Source organism: Ranitomeya variabilis, chromosome 1, assembly GCF_051348905.1.
Source record: "Ranitomeya variabilis isolate aRanVar5 chromosome 1, aRanVar5.hap1, whole genome shotgun sequence".
NCBI classification, from domain to species: Eukaryota; Metazoa; Chordata; class Amphibia; order Anura; family Dendrobatidae; genus Ranitomeya; species Ranitomeya variabilis.
This window is the reverse complement of record NC_135232.1, coordinates 354,577,711-354,595,051: the sequence shown is the minus strand read 5'-3', so window position 1 is coordinate 354,595,051 and position 17,341 is coordinate 354,577,711. Positions and strand designations below refer to the sequence as shown.

Here is a 17,341-nt window from a genome sequence, read left to right as displayed (position 1 = left end):
TCCCCTGAGTGGTCACGTGGGACCGCTCATTAGAGAAATGAATAGGCTGCTCCACCTCCCATAGGGGCGGAGCCGCCTATTCATTTCTCTAATGAAGCGGTGCCGGTGACCGCTGACAGAGGAAGAGCTGCGGCACCGAAGACCAGCTGTCCGGGGGAAGGAGCGGGACGCCGGGAGCAGGTAAGTATTACATATTTACCTTCCCTCGTTCCACACGCCGGGCGCTGTCTCCATCTTCCCGGCGTCTCTCCGCACTGACTGTGCAGGTCAGAGGGCGCGATGACGCATATAGTGTGCGCGCCGCCCTCTGCCTGATCAGTCAGTGCAGAGAGACGCCGGGAAGATGGCGCCGAGGAGCTGCAAGCAAGACAGGTGAGTATGTGTTTTATTATTTTTATTGCAGCAGCAGCAGCAGCACAGCTATGGGGCAATAATGGACGGTGCAGAGCACTATATGGCACAGCTATGGGGCAATAATGGTGCAGAGCACTATATGGCACAGCTATGGGGCAATAATGGACGGTGCAGAGCACTATATGGCACAGCTATGGGGCAATAATGGTGCAGAGCACTATATGGCACAGCTATGGGGCAATAATGAATGGTGCAGAGCACTATATGGCACAGCTATGGGGCAATAATGGTGCAGAGCACTGTATGGCACAGCTATGGGACAATAATGGTGCAGAGCACTATATGGCACAGCTATGGGGCAATAATGGTACAGAGCACTATATGGCACAGCTATGGGGCAATAATGGTGCAGAGCACTGTATTGCACAGCTATGGGGCAATAATGGTGCAGAGCACTGTATGGCACAGCTATGGGGCAATAATGGTGCAGAGCACTGTATGGCACAGCTATGGGGCAATAATGGACGGTGCAGAGCACTATATGGCACAGCTATGGGACAATAATGGTGCAGAGCACTATATGGCACAGCTATGGGGCAATAATGGTGCAGAGCACTGTATGGCACAGCTATGGGACAATAATGGTGCAGAGCACTATATGGCACAGCTATGGGGCAATAATGGTGCAGAGCACTATATGGCACAGCTATGGGGCAATTATGAACGGTGCAGAGCACTATATGGCACAGCTATGGGGCAATTATGAACGGTGCAGAGCACTATATGGCACAGCTATGGGGCAATAATGAACGGTGTAGAGCACTATATGGCACAGCTATGGGGCCATAATGAACGGTATGGAGCATCTATTTTTATTTTTGAAATTCACCGGTAGCTGCTGCATTTTCCACCCTAGGCTTATACTCGAGTCAATAAGTTTTCCCAGTTTTTTGTGGCAAAATTAGGGGGGTCGGCTTATACTCGGGTCGGCTTATACTCGAGTATATACGGTATTTAAGTTAGGTTTAGACCATTTATATTTTTGAGGTTTTTATTTATTAGATCAGACCTATGATGTTCCCCTATAGTATGCCGTGTATACATAGTCAAGCCAGCCGTGCCGTGAGTGGCAGATATTTGTATTAGAGGGAGGTTATCTCAGTCTCTGGCTCTGTAACGACTCCGTTCATGTGATTGTTTCTCACTTTGTTATTGGTGTTATGTCAAGTCGTTTTTACCTTATTGCTAATTAATAAATAGATTGTTTTTATTGTTATATTTACCTTGGATCTAGTCTCTTCATTTTTCTCTTTGTATGCCCATTATTTATTGATGGAGGGGTCTCATTGATATTATGAGGACATTTGTATGCACGAGAAAATGTGCAGTAAGATTTACCGAAGCACGGTACTTAGGATATGTGATTGGCCCTGGGGTTATCAAACCCCAAATAAACAAAGTTGATGCCATTCAAAACTGGCACAAGCTGTTAAGTATCAAACAGGTGAAGGCATTCCTTGGCATCACTGAATACTACCGCTGGTTTATACCCAATTTTGCAGGGAGATCGACACCCCTAATTGATCTGTTAAAAGCTAAGAAGTCAGTTATGGTCAGGTGGAATCCTCAAGTGAAGGAAGCATTCCAGTCTCTGAAGTTGGCATTGTGTGGACAGCTTGTCCTCATCAGCCCCAACTTCAAGGGAACATTTATCATGCAAACAGATGCCTTAGAGGTAGGTCTAGGAGCAGTACTGTGGCAATTGGTGAACAGGGATGAATACCCAATCACCTACTTAATCAGGAAACTGATGCCGGTGGAGAAAAATTATAGCGTAGTGGCGAAGGAGTGCCTGGCAATTAAAAGGGCCTTGAGTCCCTATGCTAGTATTTGCTTGGGCATCAGTTTCGTTTGATAATGGACCATTCACCTCTCATCTGGATGAGCAATGCAAAAGAGAGGAATGCTCGGGTAACCAGATGGTTCCTGTCCATACCAAACTTTAGTTTCTCAGTGGAACATCAGGTGGGAAAGTCGCAGGGAAATGCAGATGCCCTGTCACAGGCTCCATGTATGGTGACAAATGTTCAACCCCACAAGTTTGAACAGGGGGGGTATGTGAGGCAGTGACAAGTATTATTTGTGAGGGTCGCTATGTATCTCCCAGGAGCATATAGAACAGTATTAAACCTGCTGTAGTGCATTGCAGTCACAGACATAGCTGTGGTTGCAATGCTAAATAAAAATAAGTGTGGACCTGGTCAAGTTATTTGACTATGGCAATGTTTAGAAAAAGCCGTTAAGGGCTTTTTTTTGGAGCGAACTACAGAATGGTAGTGGGAAAGTTTGACGCCTCCAGGTTGGGTTTTACAAGTGGCCCACGGCCACATATTCCATTTAAAAACCCTGTAGAAAAGGGTTGGGTATATCAGTGTTTGTTTGCAAGTGGCAGAGCAGGTGGCTCTGCAACGTTCAGCTTGTGTGAGGTAACACAGAGCCAAGAGCAGCGAACACCTGGCACCCCGCAGCATGATACGGTGGTGCAGTCTCTTTCGGCATCGATCTCGGATAGGAACTGTTGTGACACCTCGGCTGCGATCCAGAGGATATAGTGTACTGTTCAATTTGTGAGTTGTTTGGACATTAAATACATTTACTGTGAACTTTCCTGGGTTACTGTCTCATTACTGCATGGTGTGAACACCGCGGCACTACAGTGCTCATAGTGGAAGAGTAGACATCACCATCACCATGCCTGTGATTGGCTGCGACTTGATTAGCGCATCATCAGAAAAACATCTGATGGCACGCTGGTCAAGTCATCTGACCACTGCAGCCAATCACAGGTCCTGCTTTTGATAGAATGGTGATATTTCCTCTTTCTGTGTCTACTCCTTGGTCTGCTTTGGATCAAGGTAGGTGCGAGTTGGTGAGTATCATTTAGCTTGTTTTGTTGTTACAGCTCCCAGCCCCTTTTAGTCTGGACAACTCACATAAGTCTGTATTCTGTAGATGCGGTAATAAAAAAAAGATTTGCATCACTATAGCCCTGTCTCAATGAGCTCATGGATATGTATTTTGAACCTGTAGGCACGCTTTTTGCCATCGCATAGTGCCTCCATAATGCACTCATTTGGAGTGTGTATGAAAATTGTCCAAAAAACCCTGTCTTTTACGCCCATAAAAAACAATTTCAGCCCATCTTTAATTTTTTTTAGTGGTCTTGAAAAATTGAAAATTTGCTGTGGACAACAACGACAGAAACAATACTATCAGGGTAAAATATATCCATAATATAGAATGTGCTAGAATATATATATATTTTTTTTCTCACATTTGTAAAACATGCACTGAGGGTGTTGTTCAAGAGACAACGGAGTCACAGACGAGAAAAGATCTAATTTCCACACAGTTCAGTGTCAGTAACTATTTTACTTAGGAACGAAGATATTCCTACTCGATTTTGATAAGCAGACATAGAAAACACACCAAACAAACATTTTTCCAGAAGACTATATCCACTGTGCCGGACAGCTTAGCACCCAAGAGAACTGTTTATGCTATTTACTTTATGGCAATTTACCTGTTGGCATGCCCATCTGAACGTACCGCAGTTACCTTATTACACCCTGAGAGAAAATTGGTTTAATTGAGTGCAAATCACGGGCTCGTCTGTGGTCTTGCACAGTGGTTCACAATGTTTATGAATTTATACACAGATGCTTCTTACAAAATTAGAAAATCATCAAAAATTTAATTTATTTCAGTTCTTCAATACAAAAAGTGAAACTCATATTATATAGAGTCATTACAAACAGAGTGATCTATTTCAAGTGTTTATTTCTGTTATTGTTGATGATTATGGCTTACAGCCAATGAAAATCCAAAAGTCATTATCTCAGTAAATTAGAATAATTAACAAAAAAACACCTGCAAAGGCTTCCTAAGAGTTTAAAGAGGCCCCTGTTTCAGTAGGCTTCACAATCATGGGGAAGACTGCTGACATGACAGATGTCCAGAAGTCAGTCATTGACAAACTCCATAAGGAGGGTAAGCTACAAAAGGTCATTGCTAAAGAAGTTGGTTGTTCACAGAGTGCTGTATCCAAGCATATTAATGGAAAGTTGAATGGAAGGAAAAAGTGTGATAGAAAAAGGTGCACAAGCAACCGGGATAACCGCAACATTGAAAGGATTGTTAAGAAAAGGCCATTCAAAAATTTGGGGGAGATTCACAAGGATTGGACTGCTGCTGGAAAATCCAAATCCGAAAAAACTTGGCACTCTAGATGAATAATTATCATATGCAAAAGGTTTATTGATGTGCATCCATAAAGGCAAGTCGAACGTTTTCGGTCCACATCTGGACCTTCATCAGAACCAATATAAGAGATATGGTGCTGGTGAGAACCGTTAATTGCTTTACCCAGCGACTCCGGCCACATTACACGTGCGCCTATGTGGACAGAGACTTCTTGCTGCATCCAGGCTACCCTACCACTATTGGAATTTATAGAGACAGGATTAACGGTTCTCCTTGCACCACATCTCTTATATTTGTTCTGATGAAGGTCCGGATGTGGACCGAAAACGTTCGACTTGCCTTTATGGACGCACATCAATAAACCTTTTGCATATGATAATTATCCATCTAGAGTGCCAAGTTTTTTCGGATTTGGATTTGTTGTGCTGTATACCCTACTTGAGCACCTACTCTATACACTACTACGAGTGCCGTGTTGTTCTATTATTACATGGACTGCTGCTGGAGTCATAGCTTCAAGAGCCTCCACACACAGACGTATCCAGAACATGGGCTACAAGTGTCGCATTCCTTGTTTTAAGCCACTCATGACCAATAGACCATACCATAAGAGTCTTACCTGGGCCAAGGAGAAAATGAACTGAACTGTTGCTCAGTAGTCCAAGGTGTTGTTTTCAGATGAAAGTAAATTTTGCATTTTATTTGGAAATCAAGGTCCCAGAGTCTGGAGGAAGAGTGGAGAGGCACACAATCCAAGCTGTTTGAGGTCTAGTGTGAAGGTTCCTCAATTAGCGATGATTTTGGGAACCATGTCATCTGCTGGTATAGGTCAACTGTGTTTTATCAAGACCAAAGTCAGCTCAGGAAATTTTAGAGCACTACATACGTCCACAGGATGCGGCACCTTTCACTTTACAGGTCCTGAGTCCCTTCTGCTCTTTAACAGCTTTTACAGCAGGAATTCCCTCGCATCCAGACAGGTTCAGATAATGGTTCAGTTCAGCTTCAATCTGCCACTGCTCTTTATTCAGTCGTGTGCTGTCACGAGGGGATGTCACCATATCCTCTCCAGCACAGCCTCATACACTCCTCATTCCTGCAGACTCTGCCTAAGAAGACTGCACTTCCTCTTCCTGTCTTTCATTTTTAAACATGCTCAAACAACAGCGACATCTTCTGGTCAGTTAGCAACATTAACTACAAAGAAACAAATCTATTAGCAACAAGTATAAAGATTATTCAGATGTGAGTACAATCACATTTAGCTGCAATTAAACCACCCTGGTGAGCCAACACACATCTCACACAGTCACAACCCTGTGAAACTTCTATATGGCCTTATTGTATGGCCACCATTATTGGTATAGTTGACTGGTAGACTATAAGTTTTTTTATGCAGCCCTTTCCTACCCTTCTAACTCTGAACATTCAGGCTATGACACAGAAAATCGTATCTAGCTTTTATTGTGCTTTTTGAAAGGCAAGTATTTTTCACAACTTCCGCAATTCACCCAGACATGCTGGATATCAGCTTCTAGGCCAGATCCTGACTGATGGCAGCCCATTCTTGTTTAATCAGTGATTGTAGTTTATAACAATATCTGTGTTCATATTTATGCACCTGTGTTTTGATGATTGACCATATGTTCTGACAGGGATCGATATCAGGGGAATTTTCTGGTAATTTGGTGATGAAGAATACTTTTCCCAGCATGATGCAGCATCATGTCAGAAGGCAAAAGTGATAACTAAGTAGTTCGATGAACAAAACATTGAAATTTTGGGTCCAAGGCCAGGAAACTCTGAAGATATACATATCGTATATACTCGGGTATAAGCCGACCAGAGTATAAGCCGACCCCCCTAATTTTGCCACAAAAAACTGGGAAAACTTAAAGACTCAAGTATAAACCTAGGGTGGAAAATGCAGCCGCTACCAGTAAATTTAAAAAATAAAAATAGGAACCAATAAAAGTGAAATTAATTGAGATATCAGTAGGTTAAGTGTTTTTGAATATCCATATTGAATCAGGAGCCCCATATAATGCTCCATACAGTTCATGATGGGCCCCATATAATGCTGCACAAATGTTGATTATGGCCCCATAAGATGCTCCATAGAGATATTTTCCCCATATAATGCTGCACAAATGTTGATTATGGCCTCATAAGATGCTCCATAAAGATATTTGCCCCATATAATGCTGCACAAACGTTGATTATGGCCTCATAAGATGCTCCATAAAGATATTTGCCCCATATAGTGCTGCACAAACGTTGAGTATGGCCCCCATAAGATGCTCCATAGAGATTTTTGCCCCATATAGTGCTGCACAAACGTTGAATATGGCCCCATAAGAAAAAAAAAATGACATACACACCTCTTGTCACTCAGGCCCCTGGCACTCGCAATACTCACCGGTCCTCGTTCCGGCGTCGCTGTTTCTTCCGCATCCTCTGCACTGACGCCCAGGCAGAGGGTGGCGCGCACTAACCACGTCATCGTGCCCTCTGATCTGAGCGTCACTGCAGAGGATACGGAAGACAGAGCAGCGCCCGGAATGAGGACAGGTGCATATCGCGCAGTGCTCCCCCTCACCATTATAGTCACCTGCTCCTGGCGCGGTCCCTGCATCTCCGGTCTCTGGGCGCTGACAGCTGCTTCCAGCATTGAGCGGTCACCGTTACTGCTCATTACAGTAATGAATATGCAGCTCCACCCCTATGGGAGTGGAGTCGGGTCCATATTCATTACTGTAATGAGCGGTACCATGTGACTGCTCAAAGCTGGAAGAAGCTGTCAGCACCCGGAGACCGGAGATGCAGGGACCTCACCAGGAGCAGGTGAGTATGTCACAGCCGCCGCTCCCCCTCCCCCCGCCGACCCCCCTGGGACAATGACTCGAGTATAAGCCGAGAGGGGCACTTTCAGCCTAAAAAAATGGGCTGAAAATCTTGGCTTATACTTGGTATATTTCTCTATGAAACACAAGTTTTTTTCAGAAAAAAATTATTTCAAAGATCCCATTTTCCACTCTAGATGATTGAAGACCTGTCTGTCGGCTGCAGCAGCACTGGGAAAAGCTGTCCAGTGGTACCACAAGACTAGTTATGTCCCTGGCAATAGTCCCCATCCTGATCATTAAAGGGAATCTGTCAGCAGGTTTTTTGCTATGTAACCTATCATCATGATGTAGGGGCTTAGACCCTGATTCCAGCAATGCTTCACATACTTGGCTGTGTTTTGCTGTTTCAGGACAAAATAACTAGATGACAAGCTGCCTCATGCCTCCTAGTCCAATGACACCCCCAGTAGTGATTAGCAGCTTTCAGTCAATATGCCATGCAATGTACAAAGAAAGCTGCTAATCAGTGGTGTGGGTGAGGTTACACCGGGCTCAGCATTTCAAGCTCTGCTATACCTGCAGCAAAGAAAACTGTGATTTTGTTGTAACTGCTGAATCAAGTAAATGAAATGATACAGTGGGTGCGGAAAGTATTCAGACCCCTTTTAATTTTTCACTCTTTGTTTTATTGCAGCCATTTGGTAAATTCAAAAATTTCATTTTTTTCTCATTAATGTACACTCTCCACCTAATCTTGACTGAAAAAACAGAAATGTAGTAATTGTTGCAAATTTATTAAAAAAAGAAACGCTGAAATATCACATGGTCATAAGTATTCAGACCCTTTGCTCAGTATTGAGTAGAAGCACCCTTTTGAGCTAGTACAGCCATTAGTCTTCTTGAGAATGATGCAACAAGTTTTTCACATCTGGAATTGGGGATCCTCTGCCATTCTTCCTTGCAGATCCTCTCCAGTTCCGTCAGGTGGGATGGGGAACGTTGGTGGACTTTTTCAGGTCTCTCCAGAGATGCTCAATTGGGTTTAGGTTAGGGCTCTGGCTGGGCCAGTCAAGAATAGTCACAGAATTTATCTGAAGCCACTCCTTTGTTATTTTACCTGTGTGTTTAGGGTCATTGTCTTGTTGGAATGTGAACCTTCGGCCAAGTCTGAGGTCCAGAGCACTCTGGAAGAGGTTTTCATCCAGGATATCTCTGTACTTGGCCGCATTCACGTTTCCTTCAATGGCAACCAGCCGTCCTGTCCCTGCAGCTGAAAAACACCCCATAGCATGATGCTGCCACCACCATATTTCACTGTTGGGATTGTAGTGGGCAGGTGATGATCAGTGCCTGGTTTTCTCCACACATACTGCTTAGAATTATCACCAAAAAGGTCTATCTTCATCTCATCAGACCAGAGAATCTTATTTCTCATAGTCTGGGAGTCCTTCATGTGTTTTTTAAGCAAACTCTATGCGGGCTTTCATATGTCTTGCACTAAGGAGAGGCTTCCGTCGTACCACTCTGCCATAAATTATTATTATTATTATTATTAATTGTTTTAGCACCATTTATACCATGGCGCTTTACAAGTGAGGAGGGGTATACATAATAACAACAAGTACAATAATCTTGAACAATACAAGTCATAACTGGTACAGTAGGAGAGAGGACCCTGCCCGCGAAGGCTCACAATCTACAAGGGATGAGTGAGGATACAGTAGGTGAGGGTAGAGCTGGTCATGCAGCGGTTTGGTCGATCGGTGGTTACTGCAGGTTGTAGGCTTGTCGGAAGAGGTGGGTCTTCAGATTCTTTTTGAAGGTTTCGATGGTGGGCGAGAGTCTGATGTGTTGTGGTAGAGGGTTCCAGAGTAGGGGTGATACGCGAGAGAAATCTTGTATACGATTGTGGGAAGAGGAGATAAGAGGGGAGTAGAGAAGGAGATCTTGTGAGGATCGGAGGTTGCGTGTAGGAAAGTACCGGGAGATGAGGTCACAGATGTAAGGAGGAGACAGGTTGTGGATGGCTTTGTACATCATGGTTAGGGTTTTGTACTGGAGTCTCTGGGCAATGGGGAGCCAGTGAAGGGATTGACAGAGGGGAGAGGCCGGAGAATAGCGGGGGGACAGGTGGATTAGTCGGGCAGCAGAGTTTAGAATAGATTGGAGGGGTGCGAGAGTGTTTGAGGGGAGGCCACAGAGCAGGAGGTTGCAGTAGTCAAGGCGAGAGATGATGAGGGCATGGACTAGGGTTTTTGCAAATTCTTGGTTGAGGAATGAACGGATTCGTGCAATATTTTTGAGTTGAAGTCGGCAGGAAGTGGAAAGGGCTTGGATATGTGGTTTGAAGGAGAGATCAGCGTCAAGGATAACCCCGAGGCAGCGAGCTTGTGAGACTGGGGAGAGTGGGCAGCCATTTACTGTAATGGATAGGTTCGTTGGGGGGGTCACGTGAGATGGGGGAAAGATTATGAATTCTGTTTTGTCCATGTTAAGTTTCAGAAATCTAGTGGAGAAGAAGGATGAAATAGTGGACAGACATTGAGGGATTCTGGTTAGTAGGGAGGTGATATCTGGTCCAGAGATGTAGATCTGTGTGTCATCAGCATAGAGGTGATACTGAAAGCCATGAGATTCTATGAGCTGTCCCAGGCCAAAGGTGTAAATGGAGAAGAGCAGGGGCCCAAGGACTGAACCTTGTGGGACTCCGACAGATAGGGGCGAGGTGAGGAGGTGGTGTGTGAGTGGGAGACGCTGAATGTCCGGTCTGTTAGGTATGATGAGATCCAGGATAGGGCCAAGTCTGTGATGCCAAGGGATGAGAGGGTCTGTAATAATAGGGAATGGTCCACTGTGTCAAAGGCAGCCGACAGGTCGAGGAGGAGGAGAACAGAGTAGTGTCGCTTGCTCTTGGCGGTTAAGAGGTCATTGGTGACCTTAGTTAGGGCAGTTTCAGTGGAATGGTGTGACCGGAAGCCAGATTGTAAGCGGTCAAAGAGGGAGCAAGAAGAGAGATGGGAGGACAGTTCAAGGTAGACGTGTTGTTCCAGTAGTTTGGAGGCATAGGGGAGAAGTGATATAGGGCGATAGCTAGATACAGAGGATGGGTCAAGAGAGGGCTTTTTGAGGATAGGTGTGATGGAGGCATGTTTAAAGCTTGAGGGGAAAACACCAGTTGTTAGTGATAGGTTGAAGAGATGGGTTAGGGTTGGGATGAAGATTGTGGTGAGGTTTGGGATGAGGTGGGATGGGAGCGGGTCAAGTGCACAGGTGGTGAGATGCGATCTTGAGAGTAGAGTGGCGAGTTGATCTTCTGTAATGGTGGAGTAGTTGGTTTTGGAGGTGGAGGGTAGGGAAGTTGGGAGGAAGGGCTCTGGGGCTTGTTGACCAAAACTGTCTCTGATGTTATCAATCTTCTGCTTGAAGAATGAGGCAAAGTCTTCAGCAGAGATAAGTGGGGAGGGAGGAGGTGCTGGGGGATGGAGGAGAGAATTGAAGGTGTTGAATAATTGTTTAGGGTTGTGAGACAGGGAGGATATGAGAGATGAGAAGTAGGTTTGTTTAGCTGTGGCGAGTGCAGTCTTGAAAGTAGTGAGGGACTGTTTGAATGCGATTAAGTGGTCGTTGGAGTGGGATCTTTTCCATCTGCGCTCAGCAGCCCTGGAAGCTCGCCTCAGTTCTTTGGTCAGGCTGGTGTGCCAGGGCTGTCTGTTGATTTTGCGAGCTTTGGTATGTGTAAGTGGGGCAGCAGATTCCAAAGCTACAGCTATTGTGGTGTTATATAGAGCGGCAGCGTCATCCGCATTGTGTATGGAACTTATGTCTGTGAGAGGGAGGAGGGATTCAGAGAATGAATGTAGGTCAAGATGTTTAAGATTTCTGCGAGGGTGTGAAAGTTTGTGGGGTGGGGACTCTAGACATGGAGTGGAGAGAGATGAGAATGTGAGAAGGTTGTGGTCAGAGAGAGGAAGAGGTGAGTTAGAGAGGTTAGATAGGGAGCAGAGGCGGGTGAAGATGAGGTCCAGTGTGTGACCATCTTTGTGAGTGGCTGCAGAAGACCATTGAGTGAGGCCGAAGAAGGAAGAGAGAGATAGAAGTTTAGTGGCAGCTGAGAGGGAAGTGTCAATGGGGATGTTGAAATCGCCCATGATGATAGTGGGGATGTCTGCAGAAAGGAAATGAAGTAGCCAGGTGGTGAAGTGGTCAAAGAAGATGGTGGCTGGCCCTGGGGGGCGGTAAATGACAGCCAGTTGGAGGTTGGAGGGGGAGTAGATGCGCACAGAGTGCACTTCAAAGGAAGGGAGGGTAACAGAGGGTGGCAGTGGGATTGGGGTGAAGGAGCAGTTATCTGACAGGAGAAAACCAACTCCTCCACCATGCTTGCTGCTGGGGCGGGGTGTGTGAGAAAGGTGGAAGCCACCGTAAGAGAGTGCAGCAGGGGAGGCTGTGTCAGAAGGGGTGAGCCAGGTTCCGGTGATGGCGAGGAAGGAAAGTTTGGTAGTAACAAAAAGATCATGGATGTAGGAAAGCTTGTTACAGACAGAGCGAGCATTCCATAGAGCTCCTGCTAGTGGGACTGGGGAAGCGGGGGCTGGGTGAATGGGTATAAGGTTAGAGAGGTTACGGAAGTTTGTGATGGAGCGTGGGTGGGAGGGAGGTAGAAATGACTGTGGGAATATGGTGAGGAGGACCAGGATTTGGAGAGATATCACCAGCAGTGAGAAGGAGCAGAGATAGTGTTAGCAGGTGGGAGCAGGAGAGGGCGTGAGGGGGCTGCCTGTGCTTTGAGACAGAGGATTGTATGTTAATGAACAGTTCTGAGGAGGAGGTGAGATGGATGGGGAGGATTGAAGCAGAGATAAACAGTTCCTTACTTGGTGTGGGGATCAGGGGAGGTAGCAGAAAGTGAAGGATTATAGGGGTGAAAGTGAAAAAAAGCAGAAACATTGTTTGCAGTGACTGGCCAGTTACCTTCAGTTCCCTTCAGGTTCAATTCAGGTTTTAATTCTAATGTAATCCACACTTTTAGAACACACTTCTAGAAATCACACTGCAGACTGAAGTCATGCAGACTTGTGCTATGCAATATATGGAAAACTAAGTGCGTTCAGGTGTGGAGCAGAGAGGAGTGGTCTCTGCTCATCTTGGTCAGAGAATTAAGGGTGGACCAGATGCATACAATCAAGACTAAGTAAACAAGGTCATAAATATCACAGAGTAAATTGGGGGTTAGCTGAAAGGCATACCATCACAATGCTAGGAGCAGAGGAAAGTCTATGCGCAAAGCTGGGTGATGTACTATGTGCACTTCACAGACAGACAGCAGGAGAGCTGGGTGGACTGGGTGGGTGAACATACCATCACAATGCTAGGAGCAGAGGAAAGTCTATGCGCAAAGCTGGGTGATGTACTATGTGCACTTCACAGACAGACAGCAGGAGAGCTGGGTGGACTGGGTGGGTGAACATACCATCACAATGCTAGGAGCAGAGGAAAGTCTATGCGCAAAGCTGGGTGATGTACTATGTGCACTTCACAGACAGACAGCAGGAGAGCTGGGTGGGCCTGACTGCCTGTCTGGTGGAGGGCTGCAGTGATAGTTCACTTTGTGGAACTTTCTTCCATCTCCCTACTGCATCTCTCAGCCACAGTGATCTTGAGGTTCTTCTTTACCTCTCTCACCAAGGCTCTTCTCCCACAATTGTTCACTTTGGCTGGATGGCCAGGTCTAGGAAGCCTTCTGGTGGTCCCAAACTTTTTCCATTTAAGGATTATGGAGGCCGCTGTGCTCTTAGGAACCTTGAGTACTGCAGAAATTCTTTGTAATCTTGGCCAGATCTGTGCCTTGCCACAATTCTGTCTCTGAACTCCTTGGCCAGTTCCTTTGACCTCATGATTCTCATTTGTATAAAACAAGAGGGGATTATAGGGAGAGAAATGGGAAGCGCAGACTTCTGAGTTGAGTAGTTAGTTTACAAAGGTGTATACTCAGTGTGAATCCACTCACCTTTTTGGTGTCTTGATATACTGCGTATAGATCCAATCCATGGATCACTCCATTCCTCTTTCCATTCAGTTTGCTGCAGAGATCTGGGAACTGATGAGCGCACTGAACAGTGCTTTCATAGGCGATAACACTTTGTAAATATTTTTCCCAGCAATATGCGCTCCTGAAGGATGATGATGGAACTCGATATTCTGATTCAAAGATGATTTTTATTTCAAACTAAAATTTTAGTTTGAAATAAAAATCATCCTTGAATCAGAATATCGAGTTCCATCATCATCCTTCAGGAGCGCATATTGCTGGGAAAAATATTTACAAAATGGTTCTCATTTGTTCTGACATGCACTGTGAGCTGTGAGGTCTTATATAGACAGGTGTGTGCCTTTCCAAATCAGGTCCAATCAGTTTAATTAAACACAGCTGGGCTCCAGTGAAGGAGTAGAACCATCTCAAGGAGGATCACAAGGAAATGGACAGCATGTGACTTAAATATGAGTGTCTGAGCAAAGGGTCTGAATACTTATGACCATGTGATATTTCAGTTTTTATTTTTTAATAAATTTGCAAAAATTTCTACATTTCTGTTTTTTTCAGTCAAGATTAGGTGCAGAGTGTACATTAATGAGAAAAAAATTAACTTTTTTGAATTTACCAAATGGCTGCAATGAAACAAGAGTGAAAAATTTAAAGGGGTCTGAATACTTTCCGTACCCACTGTACATCGCTGGAATCGGGGTCTCTGACACTACGTCATGCAGATTTTAGATTGCATAACAAAAACCTGATGACAGATTCCCTTCAAAGTATTTTGTTTCTGAAACGCTGAAATATTTCCGGCATACGTGTCTGAGATAGTGCAGCCTGGCTCTGACTCATGATGGCCGCAGTTTGGGAAGCATGAATCAGATAACTGGTTGCCTTTAAGTGTTTTTGGGGGCCTGCTGTCTCCAGAGAGGTGTATTATATCTATTATAATAATAGAAGGATATTATAGTTAGTTGAATTATTCTATTGTAATAAAGGAAATGAAACAATTAACGATGCTCTAAGAATAAAAAATGGAATGCACCAGCCCTTGCTTCCTCTTTTTCTCATGCAAGTGTGTTTTTTTTTTCTAGCCAGCAAATAAAATCCTCTCAAGCATCTTAGGGAAGAGCAACCTCCAGTTTGCAGGAATGTGTATAACTCTGAATATATCTACAACCAGCTTAAATATGATGACTCCTGATTCAAAACAGGTATGAACAACTCTCCATATAGACAATGCCTTTTTTAGGTTATGATAAACTGATTAAAAAAAAACACATTGCTTCTTTCTTGCGATATCACCCATTTATCTTTTATAGTCCAGTCTGCCTAAAGAATTCTTTTTATTTTTTTTGCGGCACTGTATCATTCTATAGCATAGTAAAATCATAATAAACCATAATAACTCATATTTTACCTAAAATCTGTCAGTATCAAAAATGTGGCATTTTATGAAACGCTGACGTGGAAGAATGAGATGAGCAATTCTATAGAAAAAAACAGAATGATGTTCATGAATTTATTTAGTGCTGCTTATTAGTTTTTATTTTGTTCTTCCCCTTTTGTTTTATTAAGTACATATAAAAGAATATAAGTATGATAAGATGGACGAAGAGGTTGTCCTGTTGTGTCAAAAATGAAAACTGATCATTATAAACAAGATCCTACTAAAGAATAGTTATTTCTTAGTGATATTTATGAACTCACCTTAGTTGACCAGATACTGTGTTTTATACCCACAAATGGAGGTTTTAGAGGTTGAAAACACCTCATCAAAGGCCAGGGTCACACTTGTGAGTGTAATGCGAGAAAGTCGCACGAGTCTCTCACCTCAATACCGCCGGCACTCGGGACCGGAGCGTTCAGCTGCATAGAAATACATGTAGCCACACACTCCGCTCCCGAGTGCTGGCGGCAGTGCCAGGTATTGATGCGAGAGACTTGTGCGACTTTCACGCATTGCACACGCAAGTGTGACCCCAGCCTAATTAGTTTATCCCTGAGTCTCCTCTACCCATCAACATTCACATTGGTCTGAAAATGGCCAGAATTTCAAACCATTCACGATGGACACCCCAGCATGTCTATTTTTTTTCTATTTAGTTATCTCTACTCCAGAAGAATTGGCTTTTTTTAATAGTGCTAGTTTTTATGGTTGTTGCCAAGGGGGTGTTGCTCACAGTATTATTTGGGACTTATCTTTAGGCTGCTTTGCATTATTACTCTTTGAGACCACAAAAATTAGGGCTAAATACAAAGTCTCGTATCTCTGAAACTGTAAGGCGGATAAAAAAAAAAAATGAAATAAAAGAAAACTCAGGTGAGCAGCAGGAATAAAATAAGAGAGACAGATGTCGACTTTTGACCCGGTGACAGGCCCACGTTAAGTTGCTGATCATGCGAATGTAGAATTTCTGTTGCAGTCCAGTTATAAATTTGATGGAAATATTCAAAAAGAAGCCAAATTCTCCGAGTGTAATATGAAGCTTAGATGGTTAGTTAGTGGTCCTTCTTCCTTGTATTAAGCAAATCACATCAATGAATGAACATGAAATGCCCCCGCAAAATGTTGGCTGAGGCAGGCAGCGGTTACCAAAGCAACAGTTCGAAATACATTTGTCATGGAAAAGGATACAAGGCAGGAAGGCCGAGTACCGGTGTCTGCAATAAATGTACATAATGGAGAAATGCATGGACTAACATATTAACAGAGAAGAATGGGGAGTGAAGAAGTGGCTGAAAGAGGAGGATCATAAAAAAATGCGAGTGTCCTTAGTGCTACATGCAGTTAGCATCTGTCAAGGTGACCATCTTGGTTTACTAGAAAATCGCGGTGGGGCTATTAAACTTTTACTTTTTTAATGTGTAGTTCTAGCCAATTTTGTCTACAGCTTTGAGACAACCCCTTTGTTACCTCCATTTTCAAAGTACCAAATTCCTATAGCCATCACTATTCTGCTAATGGTGGCTAAAGAAAGATGGAAAGGAATGTGAATTCTTTCGTGGCCCAGGTTTTGCACCCAAATCGTTGCATTTAAAAACAGGAATTAGTTTAAAAGATTTATATTTGAGAATGAATGATAATGTACAGTGGTTCCATAAAACAAACTGGAAGAGACAACAGTCCAGTACATTATTATTATTATTATTATTATACATTTTTATAGCGCCATTTATTCCATGGTGCTTTACATGTGAATACGGGGCAAATATAGAAAAATACATTAAACATGAGCAAAAAACAAGGCACACAGGTACATAAGGAGGGAGGACCCTGCCCGCGAGGGCTCACAATCTGCAGGGGATGGGGTCATGTCTTGTTATGAGAGAAGCATTCATCATCAATGATTACAACATAAGGTTAAAGGGGTTGTCTGACTTTGGGGTTTCTTCTCTGAAGGTTCTGTGGTGCCAGGATCACATACCCACAAGTATACGATAAGCATACATGCGGTCACATGCCTACTAGACGTGCGTGGCCTAGCTCAGTGCAAGTGGATTGTGCCAGGCCGGACTCATTTAGTCGGAATGTGGCTGTAAGTATGCAATGCAGATGACCGCCCACTCTTGGTGCCGACATCGGAGAATTATCACAGAGCTCAGTGTAGAGTGACTGCAAATTTGCATCCCAAGGCCAGACAACCCCTTTGAAAGATGACTTGCCACTTCTCAGAAATTTGTCAATTTTTTAACTAATGGAAATGCTACTGTTCTCGTGAATCTGGCATTATTTTTTTCACCAGTACGTCTCCATTTTCGAGATATGGTCTCTTCTTCCCTGTATGTAACTCTAAGACCAATTCATTAAGATGTTTTTTGCCAGAATTGTGGTTTAAAACACCTT

The 17,341-nt window shown here is 43.9% G+C and overlaps 1 protein-coding gene across 2 annotated transcripts in view; it reads left to right on the top strand.

Annotated features, from left to right (window-relative positions):
• SHC3 (SHC adaptor protein 3) overlaps positions 1-17,341 on the top strand; it is a 189,475-nt gene that overhangs the window by 122,237 nt on the left and 49,897 nt on the right. For both annotated transcript variants that reach the window (XM_077299832.1, XM_077299827.1), the window contains one exon: positions 14,589-14,708. In XM_077299832.1, the coding sequence (XP_077155947.1) occupies positions 14,589-14,708 (120 nt within the window). The remainder of the gene's footprint in view (positions 1-14,588; positions 14,709-17,341) is intronic.